The 16,120-nt window shown below is 31.3% G+C and overlaps 1 protein-coding gene across 1 annotated transcript in view; it reads left to right on the forward strand.

The window, feature by feature from the left end:
- Positions 1 to 1,832: 1,832 nt before the first annotated feature.
- LOC127281526 (adipokinetic hormone/corazonin-related peptide receptor variant I-like) overlaps positions 1,833 to 16,120 on the forward strand; it is a 35,156-nt gene continuing 20,868 nt past the window's right edge. Inside the window, exons 1-9 of the mRNA XM_051305248.1 lie at positions 1,833 to 2,627; positions 8,366 to 8,588; positions 9,171 to 9,292; positions 9,380 to 9,485; positions 9,569 to 9,776; positions 11,979 to 12,165; positions 12,384 to 12,586; positions 13,604 to 13,696; positions 13,807 to 13,901. Coding sequence (XP_051161205.1) covers positions 2,614 to 2,627; positions 8,366 to 8,588; positions 9,171 to 9,292; positions 9,380 to 9,485; positions 9,569 to 9,776; positions 11,979 to 12,165; positions 12,384 to 12,586; positions 13,604 to 13,696; positions 13,807 to 13,901 — 1,251 coding nt within the window. The 5' untranslated portion in view covers positions 1,833 to 2,613. The remainder of the gene's footprint in view (positions 2,628 to 8,365; positions 8,589 to 9,170; positions 9,293 to 9,379; positions 9,486 to 9,568; positions 9,777 to 11,978; positions 12,166 to 12,383; positions 12,587 to 13,603; positions 13,697 to 13,806; positions 13,902 to 16,120) is intronic.

The raw sequence follows: 16,120 nt of genomic DNA on the forward strand, positions 1-16,120 counted from the left end.
AATCTTTGAAGAATATACTATTATATGTATATACTACTTATATTACTTTCAAATTTCGCGCTTTTTCTATACCTAACCTACAAGACGCAACGTTGCCAAGCGTTGTGCTAAGTAATTTCTGATTGTCAAAATACGGTGTTTTTTTAGACAAAATAATTAATTGTGGGTCTCCTAATCCAGGTCTGATCAATTTTATTAAAAGTAAGTGAACATTGGCTATTAAACTTTATGTATATAAAGTTCCAATAATATCTTTTCGTCAGATTTTTCACAATTTGAGATTTCAGACCAAAAAATTCAATTTCCCATAAGAACCCGTGTTAAATGTGAAAAGAGAAAATTATTTATATCTTTTGTCAAAATCCACCTAGACCTCTAAAAATTTAACTACATCTTCTTTAAACCATTATCTATCAGTTTATCAAGTTTGATAATTAACTCTTCGTCATTTCTGTTTGCGAGAGAACTTCCTTAACAACACTGTTTTTAAAATGATGCAGTAATCTTGTATTTTTACAAGATTACCTGTCCGAAATTTCTAATCAAAATTCTGCCTGTGAAAAATTCCGAACAAATTATTATTTATTTATTAACAAATTCTATTACAAATTATGTAAGAAACACAATGAATATTAACAAAAAGAACTGAGTGATTTGCAATTGTGTCATATTAAAGTCCAAAAAAAATAGATTAAAAGTAAGATCTATTTTTATACATATACAAAATCAGTCTTTTCAGGTTATAAATGAATTGCAGAATGGGCCTCTTACACGCTTCGTTGTCTTTGACAAAGATATTTTTGACTAAGTAACCAAAACGAAAAATAAAGTGTAAGCGCTTGAATAACACTAATTTATTGTTATTAATTTCTAATCGATTGAACTATAATTGAAATAAACATAAACTATTTTCATGTTAATACTGATGCGCCATGTTGATTCTCTGATACCAGCTGATCAACATAGTCATGCCAGGGCTGAGCTATCTTGGTGCGTAAGCTTTGAAATAGTTATTCTTTACCAAATGTAGATGGCATAATATGCTAATGTTCTCTTTGCTGAATTATAAGGAGAAATGAGATTATAAAAAGAAGAAAAATACAAATTGCATTGCGATTAATCGAGAACCAAAATTCTGTATAGAAAAATGCATATAAATCCGGCCCTGCACTTACATATACTATACCCAGGTGCAAATAGATCTACACTAGGGATTACGTCCCGGGACGCATCCATTACCTGAACTTGAACGCTTAAAAAACCAATCATAATGTAATATAATGTTTGGATAAATATATAATAATAATTTAAAAATAATTTGAATAGTAAAAGATTTAAGAATGAAAATAATTTTAATTTTTCAATTTCCAAAAAGAATTACATAATGCATAATACAAAACATAATTTAGAAATTATGTTTGATAAATAAAAATAATTTTATAAATAAGTGTAAAGAAGTATATATAAAATCTTTAAAATTTAGTAAATTTTTAGAAAAATTAAATTAAAAAATAGGAGGAGGGTAAATTAAATTATGTTCACATGAAATCAAAAATTTTCAAACTTTAAGTGCAGGAATTATAATTTCGTACATTTAAAATTTTGGTAACTATTTTTGGTAACATTTGGTATAATGACATTTTTTTGAAGTAAAAATTAATAAAAATTTAAACAAATTAATTATAAAAACCTATATATAATGATTATTTTTTGTTAAGTAAATAATAGATGAATTTGTTAAAGGGGGATGAAATCCAAATATATATATATATATATATATATGGAGCTTGCGTACTCCTTTCAAAAGTTTCAGTTGCAAGTTGTGCTTGAAGCATTCAACTTTTGTTAGTCACGCGCACAAAATCAGAAAGGATCTGCTCTCGCAGGAGCAAGGACCACATTCATCGCGTATTTTATTGCTCTAAACAAAATGAATTTAAAAACACGAGAATATGATATGTTCAAGTATATGTTTATAAAAATGGACAAATTATTAAAAAATTTTAATACTTTTTTTTATCAATTCTATACAACTTTTTTGTAATTTGTTTGTTTTTTTTTGTCTTTTAAATTCAAAAAAAAAAATTTTAATTTATTTATAAAACTTTAAAAAAATAAATAAATTTTTTTTTATTGAAATGTGAAAGTAAATAAGTGTTGTGAAAGATATTTAAGTGACAAATGAATAAATTTTATAGAAAATTTAATGACAATAGTATATAAACATTAATAGCACTTAAAAAATTGTTTCTAAAGTGCCTGAAAAACGTAAATAATACGAGTGAATTTTTAAAAATTTTTGAATACAACTTTTAATTTATATTAAAAAATAATTTTAACGTACCCAAATTTTAGTGACAATTGTTGCAATTATTTAAATTTATCAAAAATGTTTGTGAAGTTGAGTGTTTATTTCAAATTTTCCGATATAGTGATAAACCCGAAACATAAATTTTATTGAGAGAAATACTTTGAGTGTCTTTTAGAATGCATTGTATATAAACAAATTATAATTTACCTGGAAAATTGCTGTTGTATCGTTAAAATTGGAAATTAAATTTTATTTGATGAAAAACAAACTTTAAAGTGTTAAATATAGAAAATTTCGTAACAATGGAAACCAATAGGTAAGTAATATGTTAAATTTTTAAAAAATATTTTTTTTCCTAAAATTACAATTACTACCTACTACCGATATTTCATAAAATGTTATTACATACCATATTTAAATTTTTTTAATTCATTATTATTATTATAGATAATTATAATTTGTATTATGTTTATCAAAATATTTTTATATAATTTTTAATCAAAATTATTTTCTTTTCATTTTGTGTGGCTGAAAAGTTTTTCTTGTACACAAGTGACGTGAATAAGAATAAAAATCGTCAATATTTTGAACATCAATTCTTCTTGAAAAACAACATTTTTTATTATATTTGGAGTTCTGAGGATATAAAGATATAGAAGTTCGCTTGAGGAATATAAATCATTTTCTTGATATATATCTTCGTACGATATAATATATTGATATATTTATTCCTCCTCCCACTACAATTATTTTTTTCTCTTTCTGTTAATTTATTTTATTGCTTACAAATGTTAATAATTTTTTCTTTCTGATAAAATAATAATTACTAAAAAGAGATTATAATAAATTTTTTAGTTTCATTTAAGCATAATTCCCTCATAACAAAAGGATATCCATAGGATTTCCATATCAATGGTCGATATCCTAGAATGGTCCCCAGGATATCTTGGGATATCCATAGGATATCCCTAGGATATCCAAACCGCCGGTCTGTGGGACATCAACAGGACATCCATAGGATATCCACAAAATATCTATTGGATATTATATCGCAGGATATCCATGGGATATCCTCAAGATGTCCGTGGGATATTCTTAGGATATTCACGGGATATTTAATATCTCAACATATATTTTTAAAGGTTAAAATTGTTAAGCTAATATAATGAATAATAATAATATAATAAAAACAAAAATCTTATGAGCTTCTAATTTATTTTAAATGAAGATTTGAAACGCATTTTTCAAAGTTTTTAAATAAACTCATGCACTTAATGTATAATTAATATTAATAGTTATTCGTTATTTGCGGGGAAGAATTTATATTATTTAAAGCCAATTTATTTTCTGACAATATTAAGCATATGAATAAAGGAATGAATCACGAATGAGAAAAAAATTAGTTAATTATTTTTCAAATTAAACAACTTTCTCGAAAAACAAGTTGCATTTTATTTTATTTATATAAAATTTAATTCACAGAATATTCTCACTCGTAGTCTCATAATGACTTTAAAAACAGTATCCTGAGAATATCTTCTTGACATCCAGAAGATATACTGAGAATATCCTGAAAATATCTGTAGGATATCCTGACGATATCTATGGGATATCTGGAGGACATTTATGAAAGTCTATAGAGATATCCAGAAGATATCCTGTGGATATCCTCAGATATCCATGGGATATCCAAAGGATATCCAAACCGCCGATTTTTTGGATATCCTTAAGAGATCCTTTTGATATCCATAGGACATCCCTAGGATATCTGCGGGATATTATCAATATATCACAAGATATCTTGTGTTATTAGGGTTTGGATAACAAAAAATCTTGTATAATAAATTATTATAAATTTAAATACCTGAAACATTGGTAACTTTTGGTAAAAGAAACATTAGAATATAGTGAAAATTACTCATTACTTTGAAACGATATTAGAATAATTTTCCAAAAAAATATGGACTCCCATTTTGTTAAATTAAAATTTTTTTCAATTTAATTTATGGGATTTGAAAGAACTTTTAAGCCATAATCAGAGACAAAAAGAATTATTACATTATAGGAATTGATTAAAAATTGCAATACGCCATTTGGTGTTTACTTACTTCTAACAACCATTTTCCTTTTTCGTCTTTCTTTAATTAACACGATAGAAAGAGAAATAAAAACCAAAATGTCTGACAAAGTAGGTAAAAGACACTAGATCGCCAAATCCAATAGACCTCGGGTATCTACGAAAGGAAAATTGGTTCACCTAAGGAACTTCCGTCAGACTTTATACTTCATTGGTATTTCCTCTATGATTGGGATCTAGGGACATTAAAATTCCCAGCTTTTCGAAAACTTTCTTCAACACTTTTTACTGGGTAAGAGAATCAAAGACACTGATAAGATTTTTTGTCATTCGACGTACTACACCCAGATAGCAAAAAAGCTTACAGCAAGCTATCACAGTAAGGTTGTCGTAAATTAGCAAAATGTTTCACCTGTTCAAGGTTTCTATGAAAGATTGCTGCAAGGTGTCAGTGAAAGACTGTTGTAAGTTTTGAATGAAAAGTTGCTGCAAGCTTTCAATGCAAGCCTACAGTAACCTTTCATTAAAAGCTGTCAACAATCTTTCATTGCAAGACTGCAGAAACTAATCATTGAAAGCTAACAACAATCTTTCACTGCAACCTAGCAGTAACCTTCCGTGGTAACCTTGTAGAAGTGGGACGTTTTGCTACTTGCGACAACATTACCGTGCAAGCTTAACAACCTTTCACGGTAATTCTGCTGCAAGCTTTTGTGCTATTTGAGAAAGAACGGATAGAAGAACCTTCAAGTCATTATTGAGAAGGTAAAGGAATTTTATCAAAAAATGACTAACGTCTTCAAAGTTACACAAAGTCGGCTAGGCTGACTAGAATAAACCCGATGTTAAAGAAATATCTACTTTTCAGCAAAAACATTACACGACATAGAGAAACGGCGGTTATTTGGCAAGCCTCATCATTACTGAAGCTCCGGAGGAGAGCGGAATGGAAAAGATATAGCTGTAAGACCTTAGGACCTAAGTGACGTTCAAAAACCAAGCTCCCTTCCGGGAGGAGAAAGTTAGCATTGTCGCCCTTTGCCCAGACAAGGTTCGAAAATTTTGACAGGAAAAAGGGCAGCAAAGAACCCACCGGAAAACTCGTGAAAGTTCCGCTCACTGATGCTGCGATCAATAAACGATTTCATCGTTTGCCTTCTACGGAAGGCGCCGAGACCCAATGAGATACCTGGGTCCATGAGGGACTATAATCTCGATGTTCATGGCCTATCCTTTCCGATACTTTGACTGCAAGGTACTGCGGAAATGGAAAAACGCCTTTTACGACATAGAATTCCTTGTGATGCCTTCTATTTTCCCCAAAAGTTACAGCCATTTTAGCCCCGATAATACCACAACTAAATTGGGCGTAAGTTAGCGAGGACAAGAATCGTGTACTTCCAGCGGGGACAACACGGAGGTTCTGCTTCCAGACTGCAATCTTCAGACAGCAGTCTCATCCTGTCTCCAGAAGAGGAGGCGTAGTGTGTTCAAAGTTTCCACTTTAGTTGCCTCTTACGACACGCGATGGGTTACGGGAAGAAAAATTCTTGACCGTTCTTCCATGGTCACCTTGCACTCGATCCCATTTTATAGGTGACATTTTGGCAGGCGTACTGCGTTCACGCATCATCGGTTTCTTCCAACTGTGCGTCTCTCTCAAAACGGTACTTAGCCAGAAGGGTACGACCCTCCGCGCCCTTTTTAGACGTCTTTTACGACATGCAGTGAGCTACAGGCGGCCTATTCTGTAGCCGGGACAGCCAGGATAACGATAAACGTCTTCAATAAACTGTCAAGTTTTACGTGCGAGATCTTTTTGTACAGGTATATTCACTGACTTGCCGGTTTGGTCATCCCCGGATTCCTAAAAGGTAATGAACTTGTAGAACCTTGGTGGGGTCCTTTCCAATCCTTAACGGCTTTACAACCCGCTGTCCGTTTTCATACTGAAACTCACACACAGAAATCTAGAGGATGGAACAACTCTGATGACCCTAAAGCATGATGACCAACCATGGTAAAGACTTTGCACGTTCAGAAGAACTATAGGACCTGTTTGAGAACATATTGAGGTAAGAAATTAGAAAGACGGAGTTACTAAAACCAAAAGAAAACTGACGTTCTGAATAAACTTTGCAAGAATATTAACTACACGACAGTAGGCGGAACAAAGACCAGCAGCAAGGTCCCATTTTACAGGTGTCATTGTGGCAGGCGTAGTGCGTTCACGCAACATCGGTTTCATCCAACTGCGCGTATCTATCAAAACGATACTTAGCAAGAAGGGTACGATCCTCCGCGCCCTTTTTAGACGCCTTTTACGACATGCAGTGGACTACAGGCGGCCTATTCTAAAGCCGGAACAGCCACTACAACGATAAACGTCTTTAATAAACTGTCAAGTTTTACGTGCGAGATCTTCTTGTACAGGTATATTCACTGACTTGCCGGTCTGGTCATCCCCGGATTCCTGAAAAGTAATGTCGTTGTAGAACCTCGGTGGGGACCAGGTCCTTTCCAATCTTTAACGGCTGTGCAAGCCGCTGTCTGTTTTCAGACTGAAACTCACACGCAGAGATCTAGAGGGTGGAACAACTCCGATTACGCTAAAGCATGATAACGAACCATTAAGAAGACTTTGCTTTTCCAAAAGAATGTGAACCGAACGAAAAAGGATGGGTTACAGAACTTTTAACGAGTTATTAAAGACCAAATATAATACAGACTAGCGTCTTCAGTAAACTGTTGGTTAACTTTTAGCCTGCCAGCGTTTAGCAAAATCCAGTAAAAAAGCCTAAATTTAGACATTCCGTCAGTCTACAGGTTAATATATCGGATCGTGCTACAGTACCCAAAAAGTTGTCCATTCTGATCAGACGCTTGGTTTAAGGTTTAAGCTATGTATGCTTTTAACCACTGCCACCATAAGTCCAACCCAAAAGTCTGGAAGAAGACAAGTCTTCATATGGACCTAGATCTCCATTGTATCGTTTATACTCTGGTATGTAGTATAATCTTTCCATATCACTCTAAATCATCCTAGAACTCTTAGACAAGGAGTCTTTCATCTCCGAGGAGGTCACCAAAGTAGTAGGAAGCATAGGTAGTTCGAAAAGTTACACTTGTAATTTGTGAGTTGTTCTTGCTTACCCAGGAAAAAAAGAAGTCCAGCCTGGAACTTTTTTCGATTTGCTGGATTCCTTTTCAAATAGCAGGTTACAAGATGCTGACGGTTCTGGACCCAACAGAAAAAGAATAGAACATTTTTAGTATCCGACCAAGAAAAGACTGAAGAAATTAGGGTGAAATAAAAATAGACTTCGTGTCTTGTCCAATTAGGAAGGAATTAAAGATCGTAAAGCCTTATCAGTATCTCGGATATGACCGAATTGGAATAGATTAAAAGACGGTAAATATATTGACTGCATGCTTCAAGTGCGGAGAATTTTATGCCAATCTGTCGGATTGCAAAAAGACTCAAGCCTACTTTTTATAATAAGGGAAATTTCAGAGGAAAGAAGAACTATAACCAAGAGAGAAACAGCAGAGGATACGATGTCTTCACATTAATTCTTTAAAAAGCGAAGAAGATTCTCTAAAGGAATACGTAAGAAATAGGCCAAGAACAAAACAGAAGAATCGAATATACAACGAAAAAGGTCTGTTACAGAAAAAACCTGACGGTACTACCTTAGGTGAGCTAAAAGTCTAATTGTAAGATAACTCCGGGGCAAAAATTCTTAAATGCGGTAAAGATTGATACAAAGTCAGACCGTTTAGTCCTAAAGTGCACAAGTTAGATCACCACAAATATTAATTAGTATTTTATTTATATAATTAAATATTAATTATAATTTCATTAAAACAAATACATTCTGGTTTTTAGCAAAAAAAATTTGATAACTTTTTCTAATCTTTTTTTGTAGTAAGAGAATGTGGGAAGAAATTAAAATTAATTTTCCTTTTCTTTTCAGTGTACTCAATAATTCGACATTACCGGCGAATATGACGTTTACAAATCGTTCGCTGACCGTTATAATAGTATATTGTATATTTTTCATAATTGCCGCAATTGGAAATCTCACTGTCTTCATTACATTGTCAAGAGGTCGTTATAAAAAGTCACGGATCGCATTGATGATATGTCATTTATCAGCTGCAGATCTCTTCGTCACATTCTTTATGATTCCTCTCGAGGTATTTATTTTTTAAAAATTCAAATATTTGCAAACATATTTATTATTTTCGTAAAAAGTAATGATTGTTCTTGAACGTGTTCAAAAATAAATTTATGCGTTTTATCGCTAGACAGACAGGGATACCATTTGCTAGCATTTGGGTATTATTAAGAAACAGATTTTTATTTTCTGATTAACTTTTTTTGTTTAAAATATTATTATAAACTGTCCGCAACAATTTTATCTTTGCTTAATTTTGCAGTTCCTTTTAGACTAACCAGAAATCCGTTTCAATTCAGCCAGTCATATCAAAGAACTAATTATTGGAGAAAACTATGTTATGGTTAGATTAACAAGAGAAGCCAATGAGTACCACAATGACATTGATTTCTATGGCGTTACTCTAAGTACTTTTATAAGTAAATTACGTAATGAACTCGTTGGAGTTATCTAAGTTCAAATGTGTCATTGTTTCGCTAAGTCATTATCTCTTTTGTTATTCTTGTAATTAATTTGCATAAAAGACCACTACTGCCCGTATAAATGAATAACTAAATATAAATAATCTCTTTATATAAAATTAATAAAAATTTATTTTTAGGTCGGATGGAGAGTCACAGTAAAATGGTTGGCTGGAAATTTAGCCTGTAAAATTTGTTTATTTCTAAGAGCTTTCGGTCTTTATTTATCTAGTAATGTACTCATATGCGTTTCCTTGGATAGGTTTGTATAAAAACATAATTTCTTTATTGATAAATATATATTATTAATACTATTTTCATATAGTTTATAAACAATTGGTGATTGCAGGTATTTTGCAGTTTTACATCCTCTAAAGTTAAACGATGCTAAGCGACGAGGAAAAATGATGTTAACAGTCGCTTGGATTACCAGCGTCATTTACGCTATTCCACAAGTAGATTTATTAATTAATATTGCAACTTCATATTATTTGTTATTATCGGTACTTCAAAAAAAAATTCTTTACGTTATTTGCAGAGTTTTATATTTCATGTAGCAACACATCCTGATTTTCCAAATTTCACCCAGTGTGTAACTTTCGGCTTTTTCAAATCGGAATTACAGGAAAATATTTACAACATTTTTTGCCTCTTGGCCATGTATTTTGCGCCACTTATTGTTATTTGCTGGGTTTATATGAAAATTCTTTGTGAAATCAACAGCAAGTCTCGTGAAAACAGACAAGGTTTGTAAATATTTTTTAAAATTATTTAATTTCTATTATCATTTTCGGTTACACAGAGGAAAGTGCAGAAATTATTTATGAAGATCCAATCTGGGTACTATAGGACTGTAAAACTCTGCTTGCTATTTGGCAGCCAATCTTACTGCACTGGAAACCCTTATTGTTTCCTGATTTTACTTTTAGTTTACCCTATAGAACTAGCGTCAGGTGTTCTTTACAGGTGACTATTTGAGTCACCTTCTGAATTTTACACACACTTTGGACCAACTTGGTAATCTTTATGGTGAAAGCATTCTTAATGGTGTCTTCTACGATTTCATTCGTTAGGTTTCTCTTCCTACTAGTCTTTGTTCCGCCTACTGTCGTGTAGTTAACATTCTTGCGAAGTTTATTCAGAACGTCAGTTTTCTTTTGGTTTTAGTACCTCCGTCTTTCTAATTTCTTACCTCAATATTTTCTCAAACAGCTCCTATAGTTCTTCTGAACGTGCAAAGTCATGGTTGGTCATCATGCTTTAGGGTCATCAGAGTTGTTCCATCCTCTAGATTTCTGCGTGTGAGTTTCAGTATGAAAACGGACAGCGGGTTGTAAAGCCGTTAAGGATTGGAAAGGACCCCACCAAGGTTCTCCAAGTTCATTACCTTTTAGGAATCCGGGGATGACTAAACCGGCAAGTCAGTGAATATACCTGTACAAGAAGATCTCGCACGTAAAACTTGACAGTTTATTGAAGACGTTTATCGTTATCCTGGCTGTCCCGGCTACAGAATAGGCCGCCTGTCGTAAAACTGTCACTGCATGTCGTAAAAGGCGTCTAAAAAGGGCGCGGAGGATCGTACCCTTCTGGCTAAGTACCGTTTTGATAGAGAAGCGCAGTTGGAAGAAACCGATGATGCGTGAACGCACTACGCCTGCCACAATGTCACCTATAAAATGGGATCGTGTGCAAGGTGGCTATGGAAGAACGGTCAAGAATTTTTCTTCCCGTAACCCATCGCGTGTCGTAAAAGGCGACTAAAGAGGGAACTTTGAACGCACTACGCCTCCTCTTCTAGAGACAGGATGAGACTGCGGTCTGAAGATTGCAGTCTGGAAGCAGAACCTCCGTGTTGTCCCCGCTGGAAGTACACGATTCTTGTCCTCGCTAACTTACGCCCAATTTTTTTGTGGTATTATCGGGGCTAAGATGGCTGTAACTTTTTGGGAAAATAGAAGGCATCACAAGGAATTCTATGTCGTAAGAGGCGTTTTTCCATTTCCGCAGTACCTTGCAGTCAAAGTAGCGGGAAGGATAGGCCATGAATATCTAGATTATAGACCCCAGGTATCTTATTGGGCCTCGGCCCCTTTTAACCGATAAACGGTTAAAACGTTTATCGATCGCAGCATCAGTGAGCGGAACTTAGCTAGGAGACGGAACTTCCACGAGTTTCCCGGTGGGTTCTTTCCTGCCCTTGTCCCAGACAAAATTTTCGAACCTTGCCTGGGCAAAGACCGACAATGCTAACCTTCTCCTCCTGGAAGAGTGCTTGGTTTTTAAAGTTACTTAGATACTAAGGTCTTACAGCTACAATTTTTCCATTCCGCTCTCATCCTGAGCATCAGTAATGAAGAGGCTTGCCAAATAACCGCCGTATCTCTATGTCGTGTAGTGTTTTCGATAAAAAGTAGATATTGCTTTAACATTGGGAGTATTGTCCTTCATCGACCTGGGTATCCAATAATGCTTCGGCCCTTTTCTTTCAAACATGGCGCAAAGTTGAAGACTGTAGTTGGAATCTGTTTTTTGATGTTATGCCTTTACCTTCTCAATAATGACTTGATGTTTCTTGATATTCTTTATCATTCTGTTTATGTTTATCTGAACGTGCATCAAAGACTTCTTCATCTTCTGAAATGTATTCTTTAATTCAGCCTAGTATTCCCATCCCATTATGTTTAATTCCGTACCTGTAGAATGACCGCACAATATGATAAAGGTTAACCGGAATTGTTATTATTTTTATTTTAATCAATGTTAATGAATGTTCTTCCGGTTTGACGGCATTTTGTAAAGTCGTAACATTTCTATATAATAATTTTATTAATTCTTGGCGTAACGTATAAACAACACCACGAACTGATAAAATTATTATATAAGTTTTCAAAATGCCGTCGAAACGGAAGGACAGTATTTATGAAATTGTGTGTAATTATCTCTAGTGTTGACCAGAACACGTAGTAACGGAAGTTCAGGAAGTTTAAACAGTGGAAGTGACAATCGCATGAGATTGAGGTGTTCAGACATGAGTCGAATTAAAAGAGCTCGAACTCGAACACTACGGATGACCATAACCATTGTCGCTGTATTTATCTTATGTTGGACGCCGTATGTGACAATGGTGCTATGGTTAGTATTTCATTAATTTTTCTACACAATTATAAATAAATATTAAATATAAAATCTTTTCTCTATAAATAAATATAGTAAATAAGAAAATTTGTGATAAAATTGTGAATTATAAATAAATTTTAACAATTTAATAATAATCAATTCAATATAAACTAATAATAATTAAATTTTCTTAATTAATCAAAATTAATTTTTGACATATGTTAATTTGTCAGGTACATAATTGATCGACAAAGTGCATTGAATGTCAAGCAAGAAATTCAAGAGGCACTTTTTATAATGGCTGTTGGCAACTCTTGTGCTAATCCACTAGTTTATGGAAGTTATGCTGTTGACTTGAAGAAGGAATGTTGCAGGTGCTTTCTTCCGTTTCCGAAAAAAACTAACATCCAAACGTATTACGTACAACGTGACACAAGTAAAATTACCTTCCTATGTAATATAATATAATGATTTTTTTCAATTATTTTAATTGTCTGTCTTTCTAAGTATGAGTATTTTCTCTTTCCTTAACATTTAGACTTGTATCCCTCACAACACCGGATATTTAAGGATATTCCTGGGACATTCTCAGAATATCCATCTGCTTGCGGAAGTTTGGATATCCTAGGACATCATTAGGATATCCTAGGGATATCCAAACTGTCGCAAGCAGATGGATATTCTGAGAATGTCCCAGGAATATCCTTAAATATCCGGTGCTGTGAGGGATGTTCAAAAACGTTATAGTTTATAATTAAAAATAATTTCCCAACATTCGTGCTTAAAATAGCATCGAAGAAAGGTTATTCTTCTTTATTTAAATGAAACATTTAAGAGTTTAAATTTAGAAATTTATTCTTGTTTTTAAATATTAAAATAAAAAAAATATCATTGTGAATAATATATTTAAAAAAAAATTTCATGTTTCTTGAAGTAATACGTGATTAAAATATGAATCATGTAAGCAAACTCGAGTTAGAACGTAGTATTATAAAATCTATACATCTGCATATAATGTTATTTAGAGTAGAAATTATCACACCGAAAATAGATGTTCTGAATTTCCGCATGCATTTTATTTTTATATTGTATACAGTTAAAATATAATAATAGTAATGTTAATGATGTTCTTAAACTATGAATACTATTCTTAATTTAAAAATAATTTTTTAAATTCCAAAATAATATTTCATCCAGTTCAAAGAACACATTAAAATGGTAAATATCAAAATTCAGCATTAAGAGCAGTTTCTTTTTTAATAATATTATATTCTAACTGTCAGAATAGAATCCATGGATTTTTATTATTAAATTTAGAATATCTCTTTTCTTTTTGGTAAATTTTTGAAACATTTTTGCATGATTATACATTTTTAGGGTCAAATTTACAAAACTCAGCTATTATATTTTGTTTTATATAATTTGGTAAAAATTAATCTCCTTTATTTTACAGGACCAAAGTCATTGATCTTAGAAAAACAAACTCCAGGTGACAGCATCATTTTTATAAAATCAGTTCGACGAATATTGCATGATTGCTTTAAAGGTATGTATAAATAAATTTAATTGTTTTGTTTATAATGGTTATATTAAAAAAAAATATATTTTATAATAATTTTCAGACTTTTGAAAATTTGTTTAATTTTTCTTTTTCAGTTGGAAGGAGACAAACGGACATAACATGCAATGCAACCGTGAGCACTGAATGCGCCCTGATAAAAAATGTACAAAACTCCCCTCTTCAAAATGTGGTTCGTATTTAATATTTTCTATTTTAAAAAATTGTCACTTTTATCATTTTCTTAACTTCTTTTCAACATCAACTACATACTCAGAGTCGGATTTATATGCATACAAAATAAGCAGCTGCTTAAGCGGCTTGCCAGGAGCCTCAAATGTTTGTAAGGCTAATTTTTTTTTAAACTTTTTAATTGCATTTATGTCACGCACTCACTTCAATCATTTATTTCAAAATAAGTAAACAGAAAACATCAATTTTTCAATATAATTTCCCCTCATAATTCAGCGAAGAGAACATTAGCATATAATGCCATCTACATTGGTAAAGAATAACTATTTCAAAGCTTACGCACCAAGATAACTGAGCCCTGCCATACCCCCACAGCAGCCAATCTTTACTAAAAGTTTCGTAAAGATTTCCTTGAAATCTTGGTGATATTTAATTGCAAAGTTTAATGAAAATTGCATAAAGATTTAAATGTCCCACCAAAATAAATATTTGGCGTAAAAATTGACTAAAAATTTAAATGAAATTTTCAGGAAATGTTCGTCACAAAAATTGACTGAATATTTAAATTACATTTTCACTCAACTTTCGCTATAAATTTTTAATGAATATTTAATTTAAATGTTCAGTCAATTTTCGCGACGAACATTTCCTGAAAATTTCATTTAAATTTTTACTCAATTTTCGCGACGAACATTTCCTGAAAATTTCATTAAAACTTTTACTCAATTTTTGCGACGAACATTTCCTGAAAATTTCATTAAAACTTTTACTCAATTTTTGCGACGAACATTTCCTAAAAATTTCATTAAAATTTTTACTTAATTTTCACGACGAACATTTCCTGAAAATTTCATTTAAATTTTTAGTCATTTTTTACGCCAAATCTTTATGCAATTTTCATTAAACTTTGCAATTAAATATCCCCAAGATTTCAAGGAAATCTTTACGAAATTTTTAGTAAAGATTGGCTGCTGTGGGGGAATATTTAATTTACTCTTAAATTCAGTATAAACTATTTAAAATTTTTTTCAAATATTATTTTAAAAGCAGTATATACTTAATATAAAAAAAATTATAATAAAATATTCCAAAATAGATGCCAAAAGTATTTATTTTTAATTTGAAAATTTTTATTTTTGCGATGTTACGTCAAAAAAAAAAGTTTTTTGGTTAATTTTTATATTAAATTTCAGTAATATATATATAGTCAAATAATAAATATAAAAGTGATATATAAAAATTTACGCATACTTAATTTTTTATAGATTTCGATTTTACTTGTAGAAAAAAAATTATCATATCCGTTAAGGATTGTAATATGAACTCATCAATATATAAATTAAACATTGAAAAGTAAAAATGAATAAATGCATATTCATAAAGGCTTCAGGTCAATTATATGCGTGCGTAATATTTCCAAAGCTATATTTATAATAACAATTGTACACTCGTGATAAATGAAAGTCAATAATGTAAATTTAAACAAAATTTAATGATTCTTAAATGTTTGAAAAATTATTCTATTCTATAAAAGATAACAAAGTATAGGTATGCATATATTTTTTTAAAATTTATATTTAAAAATTTTTTAATTGTTTATCTGATATATAATAAGGCACAAATATAAAATTTGATAGCTTCTTTAGAAAAAAAAAAAAAATAGAAAACGAATTCTTCTTTGATATTCCATCTTTTTTATCACATATAATTAATTTGCTTATTATTTAATACACGTCTTCATTTTTTTATACTTATCAATACATTTACAAAATTCACATAATTCACGTGTATAAATTTTAATCCTATTAGAAGGCATTTCGTATATTATAAACATAATTTTCTATCAAACATAGAGTGAAAAAAAAATATTCTAAAATTTAGAATAAATATACTTGGCACCTATTTTAGAATATTTTTAATGTAATTTATTTTTAATTTCATATTATAAAAATTACTCTCAAAATAAGAATATTTAAGGGTCATTCCATTATATTTCACCTAAAGTCGTTGCGGCCTAATTTTTAAAGAAGTTGATACTTTCAGAAATGATTTTTTATGATATTTAGGAAACGAAATAAAAAGAATTAAGTTAAAATTTTTATTATTTATCTCAAAATATGTATTTAAAGTGGACAAGGTGCGGAAAAATGTCACCTTTTTAGCATTTAGAAACTTTTTTTAAAAACATAGAAAAATTGTTAAAAGTGTAAAAAAAATTAT

The sequence above is a fragment of the Leptopilina boulardi genome, unplaced genomic scaffold (assembly GCF_019393585.1).
Source record: "Leptopilina boulardi isolate dan_hultmark-lab unplaced genomic scaffold, ZJU_Lbou_2.1 LbouV2_273, whole genome shotgun sequence".
Taxonomy (NCBI): domain Eukaryota; kingdom Metazoa; phylum Arthropoda; class Insecta; order Hymenoptera; family Figitidae; genus Leptopilina; species Leptopilina boulardi.